General features: G+C 37.0%; 1 protein-coding gene across 2 annotated transcripts; it reads left to right on the forward strand.

Moving 5' to 3' along the window:
- Positions 1-2,394: 2,394 nt before the first annotated feature.
- On the forward strand, positions 2,395-16,687 carry LOC135468458 (uncharacterized). Of its 2 annotated transcripts, none has more exons than XR_010444225.1 (3): positions 2,395-3,213; positions 10,978-11,094; positions 15,337-16,687. XR_010444225.1 is itself a non-coding variant. In XM_064746729.1 (3 exons), the coding sequence occupies exons 1-3, from the start codon at positions 8,948-8,950 to the stop codon at positions 15,490-15,492; spliced, it is 606 nt and encodes a 201-aa protein (XP_064602799.1). In that variant the 5' UTR covers positions 8,836-8,947; the 3' UTR covers positions 15,493-16,687. The 2 variants fall into 2 exon arrangements, 1 of the variants encoding a protein (XP_064602799.1); XM_064746729.1 differs by lacking the exon at positions 2,395-3,213 and adding an exon at positions 8,836-9,280.
- The last annotated feature ends 1,125 nt before the right edge of the window (positions 16,688-17,812 follow it).

Consider the following 17,812-nt stretch of genomic DNA (forward strand, 5'->3'; position numbering starts at 1 on the left):
AAAAATAGTAAAATAGTATGACTTTTAAAAAAAGTATGACGTTAAACCCGGAGCACTCACTCATTCATTCACTCGGTCTGTATGTAAACTTCCTGTAACAGCACTCTGAAGTTTGGAAATGTGGACCGGAGACCTGTTCCCTTTGCATTGTTTTATGATGATATTCCATCTTAAATGTGATGACAAGTCAGCATTTTGTGTAATTCTAGACAGGTGAAGCCTAATACTTTGCAACTATTATTTGCAACAGGATCACTTGAATTTTTTTTTACTTCTTCTGCTTTAGCCATGGTGCTATTTAGAGGGCTTATGATTGCTGTCTTTTTAGGAACACACGTGAACAGTTAGAAGAAAACCATAACTGTGTCCTGAACATGTTCTGAAACTTGGATTTGCCTTTAATTAAAGGTATATACTCTGTGCACTCGGCACCCATGGAACAGAAGCCAGTGTCACATTGCTATTCACCAACTATCAAACACACGCCAATGGAGTTAGTATGACAAAAAAAAAAAATCTTGCTTCGAGATTTCTTAATGATGGATTCATCAAAGAACCTATATACAACATGAATATGCAAACTCTGCATAGAAGATTTTCAACACGGAAATACTGATGTCAGTACCTCATGAGAGACTCTCGTTACCTCACATGGTGGAATCGGTGGGGCGTTCCAGTAAGTCAGCAATGAAAGCATGTTATCATTGTTATCACACACACACACAAAAACAAGATAATGCAACACAAACTTGTGTTCTTTCCAACAGAAATATTGTGTCATATTTGAAGAAATCTATCCTATGTTGAATTAACTCAAGGTCTTGTGTTGAAAGAATAGAAGACAAGATGTGTTGGATGTTATACACAAGTGCTGTAGCACCAACAAAACTGCGCATCAAATGCATACATTTCCTCAGTTTGTTTCAACACAAGTTTGTGTTTTATTATTTAGTAATACAAACACGTGTACTTCATAGTCCATTAACACATGTTTGTGTTAGGGTAACACATTTGTGTGTTGAATGAGAACAAAACAAGTTGTTGTGTTTGGTTTCAACACAGGTGTTTTTTGTGTGAACACTAATTTTTCCTAACGTTACCAGAGATGACCTCTAAACCTGCTAATCATGCACTTGGCGAGAGAAGTTTTTTCGAGACGTAAAAATTACGGAAGTGTATGTGTCCTATCTATACATGTACATAGACATTTCATTCAACATGATGTATGCATGGGTCTCAATCAAATCGTGAAACCGGGAAACCATAAAACCTGCAATTCTGAACTAGCCCAATTCTCCCATGCACGAGTCCCGAGGTCGAAGGGTTTAACAGTGTCCTAGACAGCGTCACCGAAAAGCGTTATTGAAAAGCGTTGTATAATCGGGTTGTTTAAAACAAGATGGGGTTGGTGACGTCATCATTTTGGCTATACTCATGGCGGCTTAAAGACTTCCATTTATTTAGCATTTTGTTGTTGGATATGCTTTAGTCGGTTTAACTTTGTTTTTCTGCAGTGTACCCTCGGTCAATGTTTGGGCCCCGTTTGGGCGACTGGAGCCCTTGTGCAGCATCTGACATGTCTGATACTGGTAGATTTGGGTATACAAAGCGATCATGCATGGTCTATTGATCTTTTATTGGTTGATAAACAAAGCTTACCCTTTTTATTTCGGACACTTAACCCAATAAAAGAGTTTCTGTAGGTTAAAGAATTATTGATTCTTAAGTCTATCTTGTAACTCTATCTATAGCTATACATATAACATTCAGATACGCCCCTGATACGCCGTCTGTGTCAGACGGCTGGTCTGTATAATGTATATTGTAGGCCTGAGTGTGAACCATCTTGTATGGTCGTCGTAAGTTCTTATATCACTAAAATTATTATGCACCTTCACCATGTAAATACTGATATTAATATTTAATGTGCCATTCATATGCCTGAATAAATTGATTTGGTTTATTTACCACTTAGGTTACATTCATGTTTGATAGTAGAAAGGAATCGAACTCATATACAAAGATAACAAGTAACACCACACAATATACTGACCGGGCTAAAGTCCAATGTATCATTAATAACGTCGTTATAATTACAGTATCCGCACTTGCCTTCATAACAGCTAAGTGGTTTAGTTTATTTTTGTTTTTAATTTTTTTATTTAGTATTTGCAGTAAACGCACACGTATTAATTGCTCGTGCACGCCGGTCGTTTTCTTTGTGGACATTTTCCCCACTACATTTACGGTGAATTACTAACGTCCGTCGCCTGGAAATGATTGATCTGTGTGACGTCAGTTGTGTTGTTCAGATTTAACGGTATCAGCCTAGATCGGGGTCAGCCAGTGCTGAATTTCAACCTGGACGAGCAGGAGCGGAATGTCGTTTACAAAGTACACAGAGAAGTCTGTGTGGTGCATATCGTTGGCCTTTGGAATTATACCAGACCCGTCACCTATTTATCTATTATGTAGAGAGCGTACATGCAGAAAATAACATGTGACCATCGTGCCACTGTGGGACAGAGAGTAGACATGTATATATGCTTACGTGCTGTATGTATGCCGTACTAAATGACTTCACATGTATACACAGTCGCCTATAATATATATATATATACCAGTGAGTACTTATTATACATCTAAAAGGGAAGCTTTGAGGGATAGGTTATCGTCTTAGTCTGCATGCTAGGACATAATGTTTGTTTCCATATCAGCACAACCCACAGTTATTTCCTCTTCGACCAAACTGTACTTGTGAAGAAGCTGCAATTAAGGTGCGCCACACTGGCCTCTCATTAGGCCATTTAATACGGCCTTGGGTTCGTGTAAACGCTGTAGGCCTATGCACCACAAGGAAGCTTGTACCCTGGAGTTCGAGCATTTCACAGCTGGTGTAGGCCATATATGGATTTCTGATCACTCCGGTGGTGTGAAAATGTAGTACCTGCTTTTCTCACAGTTTCCGTGTGGAAATTTTGTTCTGTTCCTTGTCAACATTTGAACGTGTACATGGCCTGGAGATTACCGTTTTAATGTGGAGATGTGACGTTCTGGAAGCTGCGCCATGAAAATACATGGGCTAATCCATGGTTGTATACACACAGTCTAATTTTGTGGTGAAGGCACATTTAATTATTCCTGACAATATCTCTGCCTGTGTACCACATATATACTGTTATGTAGGAATATACCATACTGGAAGGTGACCCGGTAAGTATTTAGTTAATATTATAGTTAAATATCATTCAGCTGTACCTGTATTTGTAGGCTACCAGAATTGTAGTTCACGATTCAAAATGAGTTCACTGTTCATGCTTGAACCACGGAATTTCCGGGTCAGATTAAAATAAAACGCACATTTATGTGCCAATATGGAAATTTGTCTTTTCACATGTATTCTGGGATTTATTGATTGGTTATTTGAATGAGTGCTTGTCATACATACGGACAGACTGTTTTCATGATTATGTTGTACTAAGCATTAACACATGGCATAGCGTATATACTTTATACATTGCATGCTATGGTATGAAATGGAACGGTAAGCCGTATCAGCTTCCTCGTCAAACATGCATTTTAAAGCAGGTAAACTGATCACATCGTGGAGCTTTGTCGCGAAGGCTCGCTGTATTTCCTGTTGACGGTGATAACTCAGGTGAACAGCACATAAAAAAGATGGATCTTATTACATACCCACACCGTATATATGCCTATAGCCGTTAACTTGCTTGTTGCCGTTTATTTAATTTATTTCTTTTAATTATTTGATTTGTGGTAACTCAGGACTCAAGAATGTTTTACTTATAGGACGGCTGTCTGTTTTATTATGGGTGGGTGAATCCGGAATGCCTGGAGTAAACAATTAGCCTTTGGCCAGTAACTGATGAACTTTTCCACATTTGGAAAACGGTCTTGTAGGACCACGTCAGCTGCCCTGTGAGCGTTGTTGACCGCTAATTACTTTACAAACAGTGGAGGCAGGAAATGACAAGAATCAGTCCATGCCCGAGGCTGGTATTGAACAAACAGCTCGTCTGTGTTCTTAGCAGCTAAAAAAGACCAAGACCTTAAACCATTACCATTAATCTGTTAATTTGGACAGAAAGTCTGAGATGCTAGAATGTGTTTTGTTATTATAACACAATATTGGGTCATATTCAACATAATATCCCGTTAGCCTAATTATTAATAGAATGCGTGTGTTATATTTAATAGAATAATCTGATGTAATAGAATGCAGACTTTTTGTTAAATTTAAAATTCGAGAGCACTTGAGGTTACACATGTGCAGTTGTTGGAATTCAGTGATTTAATAATACTTCCACACATTATAAGCCGTTGATACATGGCAAATTTCTGCACTACCCTGTGTTACTACCCAGCCACTTGGAGGTTACTAGGGTGACAAAATGTCATGACTTCACTTCCAGCAACAGCAGTTCCAAAAAGGTGGTCATGTCACAGCGAGTACATGTAGGTTGATTTTTTGATACGTTGTACAGAAAAGTACAAACTGCATGTGGTGGTATGGTACTAAGCGAAAGTTACGGGATATATATATATATATATATATATATATATATATATATATATATATATATATATATATATATATATATTTGGGGGTGGAGATGAAAAATTTATTACATAAATAGTAAGGAAAATCCCTACTCTCGTGTAACCTTGACCAGGACTAGATCCGTCCGGCGTTTAAATAAACAGGAAATATAACTGATTTTTCTTCCAGAGTGACCCGATAATCACAACCATTTCATGATCAAGCCCAATCGAGATTCTTATTTATTTATTTTTGACACTCGGGTTGTATGCAAACCTGTACTTGTGCTAACTGTTGAGGTAAAAATTTGAATGCTCTGATGTGGAGGTCAAGTATCAGCAGAAACAACGAAAACTTCTCAATTTCCTTGTCAGGGAAGTAACACAGTATAGGCAGTTAACGTCAGTTTACAGCAAACATAATCAGTCGAGGAGCGTTTATACATGCCAACATTTATAATGCGTGGTGAATGTACGAGTGGTATAGACAAGAAGACGTGCAGCACACCAGTGAGGCCATGGGGTCAAATCCAGGTGCTGCTGTCTATCTGTGGCTCGGAATCGGATATTTTGTTATGTTAACCTATACTTGGAAGACTTTCGCACCTTCGCACATATAAACATAACCTCTTTCACATCATAATATGTCTATACGTGAAATCCCTAAGATTTGTACAAAAATCACATAATAACCCAGGTAATATAAGTATATAAGATGGCTTTGCTACTCTGCAAAAGTGTTCCAGTCTTGACATTCAGTATGTTTATGGTCTCACGTATTTGCATTGTGCAAGGGTATTAACATGAATAATTCATGTATGGACATGCTTGCTTGTCCCAAAGGGCTGTTTGTCATGTCTGTAGTGATAAGGTATAACTGCACGATGATGTATTGATTAGATACCAACGTTGGAGTCTGTTAACACGTGGTATACATTCACACAGCACACAGGACGGTAACACGCAGTACAGGGGCAGTGCACACAGTACCGTGACACGAAGAGTACATTCATAGTGCACGGCAAGGGACTGTAACACGCAGTATATTCACACAGCACACAGGACTGTAACACGCAATACATTCAAAGAGAACATGTACTGTGTGCACACGGGACAGTGACTCACAGTTTGCAACTCCCACTATTCACAACTAGCAGTACACATGCAATACACACGGGACCATAACACACAGTGTGCAATGACCGTGTTCACAAATAACACTGACGAATAACACACAGTGTGCAACTGACATTACACTGTACACACTGATGCTAAGTCTGTTCGTCATGTGTCCACGTAACTGAAGTACATGTATGCGCACACGCTTAAAACACGAATGTACAAAACATAAAAAAAAATACAGCAAGACCATCCGTGTTATGTTCACCTACCTGATGATATACATACACACATGTACACTATTTGAATCGTCTGTGCTATGGTGTCGTTCTAATGTGTACAGATATGCATGTTAGTGAAAGTGTGTGTAATACACATCGGTCATCTCACTGTGTACATACACTGTATCCGTAATTAATTCCTTCATTTCTGAGTTCCTATATGCATACAGTTTCGGGCTATAACGATAAGCCAGGCACAGATCATTGCAGGGTATCGCCTGGAAGGGGAATCCCCTCAGCTCTGCGATAAATGAATATATTTAAATATAGCACAGAAGGTATAGTTCTATATACAGATCAAACGTCAGCTTAAAGAATTATATCTTTACACATGATAGCATATATGGGCATGTGCCTAGACACCATGGTAGCAGACCTGCCTTATCGTGTATAGAGCTATACGTATCACGGGTCTCATCAACAATCTCTGAATATGATCATATTGTCGCTAAAATATATGGGCGTAAAAAGAAAAAAAAAATAAGTGTTATTCTGGGAACATAAACATGCCTATGTAGTTTATCATTTTGCAGAGGTCTGTCTAGGCCTATGCATGTGCACATCGATTAAGGGGGCAAATATGTTCCACGTATACAGTCTTATAAAGCATGCGTTCTAATTTGGATGTTTACGTTTATAATTCTATTACAAAATATATCCCTTCAGAAATATAGAGACAGTTGTTCATGACTTCTGTATGATTTACAATAATTATAAATGCTCCACTGTAGCCTTTTTTGATCATGTCTTTATGGGTCTTCACTTGCACTCAAAAGAATAGTCTGTTAATTTAACAGAAAGTATGTTGTCTGAGTGACACTAGAATATATTCTGCTTTTGCAGCAGATATTTCTGTTAAATATAACGCACATATTCTTTTAAATCAACAAAAGATTCTATTAGACTAATAAAATATTATGTTGAACATGACAGAATAGTGTGTTAACAGAAATATTTCCTAGCATCACTCAGGCAACAGACTTTCTGTTGAAATTAACAGATCAATTTTTTGGGTGTAATATATGATATTCCTTCAGATAAATGCATAATATCTTCTTTAATTTATTAGGGCTTCCAGCTTGGTATATTAATGTACTACAATGCGCCACATGTTCCTTGGCAATCCTCAAAATGTTATAAATGTTGTCTGTGTTTGTTGCATGAATCCAAGATTATTAAAGTGTATATCATTATTCACGATTATGTCTCTGTTTCCCGCGGTTCTAAAGTACCATGTTAACTTATCAAATACGCGCAGACTGAGAGCCGCGAGTTCGACACCCATACGACTCCATTATTTCCGCTCGTCGGCACGATTCATTTTTGACTGTGGGAAACTTATTTACTCTACATGTATATATACTCTGAGTGCTTATGTTTATGATGGCTTGTTATATCAGCTTGAATATGAAATAAACCATATGGATACTTCACATGTGCGTATGTATTAAATGGACGACTCTTTGGAGTAAGATGTGTTTCGATGAATATATATATATATATATATATATATATATATATATATATATATATATATATATATATATATATATCATTAGACATTTTGTAATAGAATTTTGATATAACTATTTTGACCCAAAAAAATTTCTGTCACAGAAATCACTTTAAGCAATTGTATGATTTTTTGAACTTGTGCATCTTGCAATAGACATGAGTGAGTGAATGAATGATCGATGCATGTGTAACACCACTTAGGCAGTATTGCAGTCATAGGTATGCATATATGTATTGAGTCGATCTGATCTTCAGGTAAAACGGTCTCAAAGGTTGCACTGTCAATAACCTTCCTTGTTTCTGTAATACGAAAAAGGCCACTCTGTCTTGCGTGTGGCCTTCTCTTTTGTCTATCACTATTCATCATGGTATATTTTTCTCTATGGACCATGGTTGTGTCTGGAATAAACACAATCTTTCTATATGTTGTGCACTGTCTTATTTGCCTATGTGACATTGTGACAGTCTCTAGGAGAAACTTGGCCGCCAGTCGGTATAACTGGAGCAGCCAACTGATTCCTTCCCTGTCACTTTTCTATATATTAATGGGTAGCTTTATAATACACTATTATGATGTGACATCCAGAAGAAGTTTAGCTGACATGTTCGTTTATAGTGCGATACATGGCTTAGTCTGGCTACCGAGCCGGACACTACATATATTACAGAGATCTTGCAGCCTGGATTTACAGGTTAGGCACGAGTCTAAATAAAATTTAACATGCGCATAAATTATGCATGCATTATTAAATAATGAAAAATGGCTTTCAGTTTTTATTCATGTTTACAGTTAATGGTCATGCTCTAATGAATTTTGTGAACCACAAACTTGTACACTTTAAAAAATCTCCTCAACCAGGAAATCAACAGAACTTTATCGGCTTTGAATTTGAATTCAGTTTGAGGTCGGGGGAAAAAAGAAGAGGAAGGTTAAGTTTTAAGAGACCACAGCTCATGAATATACCGGATACAAATCACGCTATGCACACTCTCGTGGATGAAACATTTATTAATTATAAGTATATATATGCCTTATAGTAAATGATTAAAGATACTTATACATATACCTGAGTGATATAGGTATATTGTTTTGTATTCAACATGGAATATCTCTGTTTCCATTCATCCGTCCTCAGACTGTGATGCATACGACAACATATCGATTATGGGGCCATATCGCTTTTCATGTTATATGTGTTATGTAAACTGAGCCGCGCTAAGAGAAAAACTTGCCTGAGACAGCCCACTTTGAAGGCGTGGCCTAAGTAAATCGATACAATGGGCGTAGTTTCGGCGTGTCTGTCATCTGCACTTACAATTATGTTAATAACACGAGAAGAGTTTCCAGATTCACGTAATGGTCGTTAACTAAAGATCATGCGGCTTATGTCAAAATTTATAAAGGGTCAGTTTGAGTTTATGCCATTCTAATTATGCTAAATGCATGCGAATTTACCGCTGTGTGAGGTTATATGTGCCGGAGCAATTACTCTGGATACGGTATATACTACTGTTGTATACAACCACAATCACACGTGAAAGAAACACATGCAGGAAAGATGGCGGATCCCTCACAAGATATGCAGGACATTCTTTCACAATTCGGACTCTCCGAAATCCCTTTTGACGACTCTCAACATGCCCAGGTGGTGAATGCCCTGGAAATCGAGACCGATAGAGGTAACCATAGCCCTCGGGGAGGTAACCAGAGCTGGCAGCTTACGGATGAAGGGCTGGAGGGTAGGCCTATGACGCAGTTTCAACTGTTCGTGGAGCGAGATTCGCTTCGCCCCTCTGACCCACAGGTATACAACGCGGTCATTATCAAGCCACACAACTGAACAACACAACATGTCTACAGGGACTATATCTCATAACAAAGTAACCGCAGTCATATTTGATCTGATGCAACGTTATTAAGATTGGGAATTAATTCATAATTATTCCTTTTATTTGTTGTTTTCATGATAGTTGATGAGTTTAGTAAATATCTGCGTTTGGTATTCTTACATTTAATAAACAAGGTACCGGCATTACAAATTCACGCAACAAAATGAAAACCAAAATCCCCATGGTATTCTAAATTTTTATCACAATGATGTCCCCATTCGTAATATTTGTTGTACGTTGCGAAATCTGCAGTGAGGTAGTTATACGGATAGTTTTATCCCCTACACAGTGCTAGCTCCAGGCGCTCAAGATCTGTACGCAGTCATCAAACTTCAACCCGTTAGAACAGCATGTATAGCAATAATCAAAGTATCCCATACAATGTGACTTGAGCATATGACGATCTACATACAGTTTTACCAGCAGTTTTACACACAGATTTGCGTTATTCAGTGTTTTGTACATTTCGTACTGTATGCAGTTAACGTGCAGATACACACATAATAATATACCGATGGCATTTTATATTGTTTATACATAAGTAATTCTAAATACCAGGTGGAATATAAGCACATAGCATTTCTCAAGTAGGCTACAACTAAAGTGATCAAAATGTTCTTGTCGTTGTTTCGTCATTGTTATTTGACTCTAAACGATGTCAGCCTATATTGCCACAAAAATAATCTAATGACTATCTATAAATCTTAAGTCTTTAAAATGACGCAGCTAGAATATGTTTTCTTTGTCCTAAATTTACTGATCGTGCTTTGATTATCCATATTTCAAATATTACTTTGTGCATTTCATTTAGAACTTCTTTATACTTTGACTTAACACTGCATTTATCACTTGTAAATTCACTAAGCACGTATGTACTTTGACTTAACATACAAAATCGCTGTTGTGTTTTCACTTATACTTTGGTACTTTTACTTAGCATATAAATACCATGCAGTTTTGTATTTCATTTCGTGTGAACTTAATTTATAACAAATATATCGTTTTAATTTCATGAACATGAACGTCTCACTTTTGACAGATGTTCATCTGTACATCTGTCAATCATCTGTTCATCTGTACATCTATTACCTGTCAGACGTACAAAACACCTCTGACAGGTAACCAACATGATTTAGACATGTACTCTACATTTTGACCGTATTTTTGAGTTTTATCTTGGCCCTGTTCCCATGTATAAGATCCAGTTATAGAATACTTCGTACAAGTTAAGTAAATAAATCATTGGTGTTATATTATGGATAGAAGTTTAGACTTTGTGTCTCCAATGTCCATTAAAGAGTTTAAATCATTTCTGTTTCCGCGTGAATAATATGTAGGCCTTTATAAAATGGCGGTTTATTGATTTTTAATTATTTCCTTTAAAAATAAAGGCAGTGTGTATAACTTCTCGATGGTACTGGATTTTGCCGGAACACCTTTCTTGCATATATACAGGAATGATGGGCAAGGCTAAAAGGCTATTCTTCTCAGTTTTGAATTTTCTGTAAATCGTCAACATTTAACTTAATTACCTTAACGCGTAAGATTTCTTTACCGAGTGTGTAGAGTTGTACGTCATGATGCATGATTTTTGGTCATGTTCCTGTTTAAGCTCGCCTCATCGGATCGAGAGATAGCAGTTCAGAGTCACAAACGGAAGCAGCAAAATTGCACAGCAGCCAGAAAATACCGCGCCAAGAAAAAAGAAATGGAAAAGTCTCTGAAAGATGTAAGTTGAACCTGCATTTATTTATTTTTTTATTGGTGTTGAACACAACGTACTGGGGAAATTTTCACTTATATGATGGCGACGAAGGTGAGTGGAGGAAACCGCTACATGTGGATGGGCTAAATCAGTGGCCATTTTTCAATTTACTGACAGACATTTCTATACAAGGCAAATTGTGGAGGCACAAGATGTCTTTTATGCACGAAAATAATATATTCCCCTTCGAAGAAACAATGAGAGTTGAACATTCACAAATATGCTCACGTAGAAATCTGGTTCACAAAATGAAAGGTTTCATAACCAACTAACCAACAAGGAAACTAACACCAGTATAAAACAAACCAATTATTATCGATGCGAAAAAATTGTCAAGCCATACATGCAGCAACCTATATCCGACCACCAAATTACAACCAGTAAATTTTCTAAACATTTGGCAACCTAACAAGTTATAATTTTTAGACTTTCAACAATTATGTAACCTACCAAACCTTCAACCTACGTCACAAAACTTTTCTACCCATCGAGCAACTATACCAAATTAGTCAGCAAATGAACATAAAACCTTTCAGTATTTTCCGGCATCCAACAACCCAACAACCTGTACACACCAACTTTCAGCCGAACTTTTTATAACCATCGATCAACCTATACCAAATTATTCAGCAAATTAACCAAAACTTCAACATTTCCCACCACGCAACAACCCATATATATCTACCAACATTCAGCCGAACTTTTTATAACCATCGAACAACCTATACCAAGACAAGTTCCGACTTTCAACCAAGATTTGTCCAGCTGTATTCTTTAACTTACCGAACATTCAACTTTGGACATAAAAGATTTTGCAGCCATCCATGTAATTACCTACCCAGCCCCAACATCCAACTTAACGCTTTTTTCTAATCATCCAGCAGCCTTACCCGTTAAGATCAAATTTTCAGGCAAATTTTGAACAGTCCAGAAACCTGTCAAGCTTTCAACCTCCGACATAAAACAACAAGCCACATCCAGGTAACGTATCCAGTTTTCAAGCTCCTATTACAATAACTCAACTTTCCAAAAATTTACTTATTGTCCGATTTCTATTACCAAAGACAGTTAAGAAATCAAACAACCTATATCAAGCATTCAGCTGCATATCATCTATAGTGTTAACTTTCAAAATTAATCCAAAATCATTGTCTTATCATTAAGAAATCTACCCAAACCCCAGCTTCTAGTCAAACAATCGTCAGCCATCCAGCAACCTATACCCTTCCTCCAGACTTCAACTTCCAGCCAACAAAATAATATTAACCAACCAATCATCATTCAAAGAACACCTCTGTGCATTGTATAACTCTTTCGTTAACAGGGTGATCTTTTATTTTATGATTCTAAAGCCTCGTATCCATCAATCGTTGAAATCTGTCCTCTGTGCCAATGATGGCAGTGTTATGAATGTTAGATAATCTTGACAACAGACAAGTCATCAGGAAAAAATAGTGAAGAGATTACTATGTATAATTTGCGTAAATCGGTAATTTTTTTTGGCAGCGCGTGGTATCTTCATGCAGACGGAACATTATTTATATTAAATGGGCTAGTGGCTATATATTTTATATATAATTTATATATTATCTCTGCCCTCATGCAAGAATTTCACTGTGTCTTAAATTGTACTGAATATTACCTGCTTTAACTTGTGTTTTGTAATCTGCGCGATTGTTCAACTTTATGTCATATTGTTGCTTAACACAATATCTGAGCTGCAAACTGTATATATACACCCAAATCATGTACGTGGATTAGATCCAGTATTCTTACACGGTGTATCATATGTGCATCGCCTATTAATACATTCCAACACATGGAATGGGGATGGGCTTTCAGACAGAGACTCCCAGATTCTTATGGGCATGCGCCGTCAGGGAGGAGTGGTTACTTGGCCAAATATCTCAGAATAGACTCGTATAGCCTTTGTGAAAGCACCGAAAAGAAGCGCAACGGTGGCTGCATATATATATATATATATATATATATGCATCAGTGTAAACTGTGTCCATATACTGTCCGATAACTAAACTGAGGTGCATGAAACTTTTGTTTTATGTATGAGTGAACGCAACGGTTCATCTTGTTAAGCTTTAATTAGGTCAGTTTGTCCCTGTCCTCGTTATTTGTCATTTAGATATTTTTTGATGTTTCAGTAAGTTTTACTTTCGTACATGATGGATATGATTTTAGTCTCCATCGCTTCAAATGTATTTTGTAGATTTTTGTAGCATGTACATGGAGTTTGATGACAATAAGCGATTGACGACAACGCACATCGTGTATGAGGTCGTTCACACAGCCTAACGTTTGTTGAACATCACTTACCTTCCACCAGTATGGTGTGCATATCTGTAAGTCACACATGGGAAAGTTCGTCAGTAACTTGCCAACGTTCGATCGTTTACTTCGGGCATTCCGGTTCCCGCCACCAAGACATTGATCACCGTCGTATGAGTAAAAAGTTTTAAGTATGGCGTTAAAATTGTCAGATAAATAATAAATCAATCTTCAGGCCATACGAGATATATATCTATACATGTAAAAGGTGTGATACACGATTCAAAGTGTGATTTATGATGTCAGATAGTTATGCTGATTTTTCCACTTGGTTAGTTTGACGTATGTCGCAATCATGGTGCATATAGAGTCGTTCTGTTCGGCAATATAGTTAGCTAGTTATTTGAGTGTTAAACGCTACACTTAAGAATAGGCGATGGCAGTCAGCGCATGGTAAATCAGCGACGTGCAATTGCAGGTCTTCAGAATTACACATATCGGTCACACAGATCTTCAGAACTAAGCATATCGGTCACACAGATGTTCAGAAATACGCATATCGGTCACACAGATATTCAGAACTACACATATCGGTTACACAAATCGTCGGAGCTAAACATATCAGTTACACAGATCGTCCGAACACCACATATAGTTTGCACAGATCATAAGAACTACACATATCGGTCACACAGATTTCAGAAGTACATATCGGTCACACAGATATTCAGAACTACACATATCGGTCACACAGATGTTCAGAACTACACATATCGGTCACACAGATGTTCAGAACTACACATATCGGTCACACAGATCTTCAGAACTACACATATCACTAAAAGAGATCTTCAAAACTACACATATCGGTCAAACAGATCTTCAGAACTACACATATCGGTCACACAGATGTTCAGAAGTACATATCGGTCGCACAGATATTAAGAACTACACATATCGGTCACACAGATGTTCAGAACTACAAATTATAAATATAAATTATTTATATAAACTATAAATTTGTAAATTCGTCTTTGCTGTGATGCGTGGAATTGAATTCAGATGAGCTTTGCGTATTGAATGCAATTATTGAAAGCGATCGGTTGACACAATATAGATCACAGCTCGCGGGTTGAGGAATATGCTGTGGAATATATAAGAATAGTGTAAAACATTCATGAAAAGTAGCATATGTTGGATTAAAAAATTATGATTAACCTTTTCTTTTTTTCCCCGCATGATATATGTCTCAAGAGGCAGGAAATTTTCGGGTAAAACATCAACGGCGAATTTACTAGAAACGTAAGACCAGCTTAGCCTCCCCACATTGGGATTCTTTTCCTCTAAAGAGCTGTATTGAAAGCTATGACCGTTTTGACGTCACAACTGTATTCAGGTAATTTCCGAACTGATCTGTGGCCTAACGGGAACACTATAATGCAGAGCTATTTTTTTATATACTAATCGTAACCACAATGCATGATCATTGTGTTCAAAGTTCAAAACAAACCAGCAGTGAACTACAGGAAAATGTGTAAAGTAAGAAAGTAGAAGGGACAACATTTGCTAATGATGCCGCAAATACACAAATGCTCTAGGTGCAAACCTGTAATCCAATGTGACGATATTATTCAAGATGATGTATATACAGCCCCTAGCCCCTTACTTGTTAAGCGGATTTAGACAAAACTATGAAGCAATGCGACAAATTCTGGGAATATTTTTTCATAAGAAGGTGATACTCATTTTAAAATTGGAGACGTTTATGTATAATAAAGGGGTTTGACGGTAGACACTAAGATATTTCTGCACACGATGTCAGGCTCCCATTCATCCCGCCAAACAAATACAATATATGGTTTATAACCATAGAAACACATTTTTATATAAGTGTATTTAGTATCCATGTCTTTCTGTTTGCAGGACCTGTCTAGCCTCAAATCGAAAAACATCGCCCTGATCAGAGAGAAGGAGCAACTGACTGCTTCTGTGAAGTACCTAAGGCAGCTGCTGAAAGACCACGCCCACTGCCACGTGTCCCCACCGCTCCCCGTGCATTGTCAGCACACCACGCGCTAGTAAACCGCCATGTAGTCACATAACCACAAGTATATGCATACCAAAGACGTTCATTTGAACGGGCAGTCATCACACTTCTACGGCTATTCATTCGATCAATAGCCTACATCCAGTCATCGGGTCGAGAGATTTTTCCGTGCAATGTTCAGTATTTTTGTTAAGTTTATTCCAGGCCAGCTTGTCGAGATTGTGCATGCTGTAGTATATATACTATATAACGCTATGGTATAATTCCTTTTGTGAAGTACATTCGTGGTTACAAACAGACAATTATGCTTAGCCAAAGAAATTAAATTTTTATCCTGCTTACTTTGCCATGCTTTATTCTCGACGCAGTGGAATCTGGTCGAAGCTGAACATAATTGTTTTATTATGCATCGTAATCTTAAATATTGTCGGTGCTTTGGTTTGAATTCAAGGAGATATGCACAGAAAACGCGTTTATGTCATTAAGTATCTAAGTACTTAAGTCAAATCTAGGCCTGTGTATCCCTTCCCATCTGACCGCCGAGTTTTTCAGGCGGACGCGGACCTTTTCACGACTGACAGCCGCTATAACTACACGTCCGTTTCATTGCTGAGCAAGTCGCTTTTCTTTATCCTCTGATTGCGTGGTGTTTATGTAGTCATCTAGTATATCAGGTGATTCGGAACGGAGGGGTTACCAGTCACCATATGTATTTGCTAGGAGCCCGTCATTAAACAAATAAATGTCAAACAAATAAAATATTCTAAAAATCATCTGTTATATGAAAGTCCATGCAATTTGGATGTCATGTGTGTATGATAGGAGAGGTGTTTTTCATACTTACTTTACATAAGTGGCATGTCTTTTTCTCAACCTAAAAAGATCTCTATATAACATCTTATATAAATATAGACTAGATAAAGAATGTACGGAATATTTTACGAAGATAATGTAATGCTTATAAACTGAATATGCAATGCAATATAATTTATAATGTAAGAAACACCTTACATGTATCTCTATCGTAAGATTATCAGAAATAATAATTTTAACGTCAAGTCCTCTGCAGCTGCAGCGAAATATATATCACTGGGTATGTATGTAAGAAGTGGTCAGCATTTTATGTGCATATCTGTACGGTTGTCCTACTATAACATAAACGTCAACTTTAACTAAATTTATTAATTACATTAGACTTAGCTAGAGCTGAATTTATTAATTACATTTATAATAATTGTATGAATCATATGTAGTGGGGTTGTTTGATATAAAGACTATATTCTTCTATGAAAAAAATAGGTGTAAAACCTTTGTATATAGAAACAGAAAATTTCAATCTGTTAAATTACATAGGTGCTTATATATATACACGTATGTTGTATTCTTAACAGTCACCGTGAAATCTGGTCGAAACTGAAAACCTTGTCATGACATCATGCACTTATAAATATCGCAAGTGCAGTAGTTTGAATCCATATATAATGATCTCCACACAGATTTCGTTTATGCTTCATGTCTAATACCTGTATGTATGTTTCCTAAACTTATAGTTTGTCGTACACATCAGATATGTATTTAACTTACAATATTTATACATACATAAACGTAAGTTTTATTTTGAAATTTGCAGTTTTCAGCTCACATTTAGAGTTAAATTTCATGTATCAAGCTGTTTATTTGACTGTGTGCTGAGATTGTATATACTGAGAGATGTAGACCTATATTGAGGGAAGTGATGTGAGGTGTATATTGAGGGTTATATACGCATCGACGCTGCCATATACACTTTGTCAGATCGCAGATATGGCGTAAAATACCTCACAACAGGCGACAAATTCAAAATTTACAGCCTAATCGTGTTCCCGTACTATTACACAGATACAGGTAGCCTACTATAGGGTAACAGAGAGAAGGCCAGTTGAATGCTTAAGGTTTTATTGAAAATAGGCCTATACGCATGCAGGCAAATTCAGAATTTATGATCTCAACCCATACATTTTCATTACAATTTGTTATACCAGTGCTGAAAACCAGACCGTTACATTTTGCACATGAACCACAAAAATGATTGTTTAGAGTTTATTTGACTTCTTTTCGTTCTTTTGGAATATGCATATATTCTTTTGTAAATACAGCGTTTTGTAACTATACTAAATGTGTGCAGTGCTTCATTGGTAATTCTTGCCATCGCTATGAAAAGTGTTCTATTGCTACAGTACATGTAAAATGTTAGTCTTCACGTCCATTTATTAATTATTTGTTTTCTTCTTTTTTTGCGCCGTAATATTTTGATCTATACAGATTTAGTAAATTGTTTATATACTCTTTGTGGAGGTATATAAGGAGTCTTGG

Source organism: Liolophura sinensis, chromosome 6, assembly GCF_032854445.1.
Source record: "Liolophura sinensis isolate JHLJ2023 chromosome 6, CUHK_Ljap_v2, whole genome shotgun sequence".
In the NCBI taxonomy this organism is placed as follows: domain Eukaryota; kingdom Metazoa; phylum Mollusca; class Polyplacophora; order Chitonida; family Chitonidae; genus Liolophura; species Liolophura sinensis.

Coding starts and splice junctions, on each gene's coding strand:
- LOC135468458 (XM_064746729.1), top strand. CDS start 8,948: ATGTGCCGGAGCAATTACTCTGGATACGGTATATACTACTGTTGTATA. Junction 9,281..10,977: donor TTCGCCCCTCTGACCCACAG/GTATACAACGCG, acceptor TTCCTGTTTAAG/CTCGCCTCATCGGATCGAGA. Junction 11,095..15,336: donor TGGAAAAGTCTCTGAAAGAT/GTAAGTTGAACC, acceptor TTCTGTTTGCAG/GACCTGTCTAGCCTCAAATC.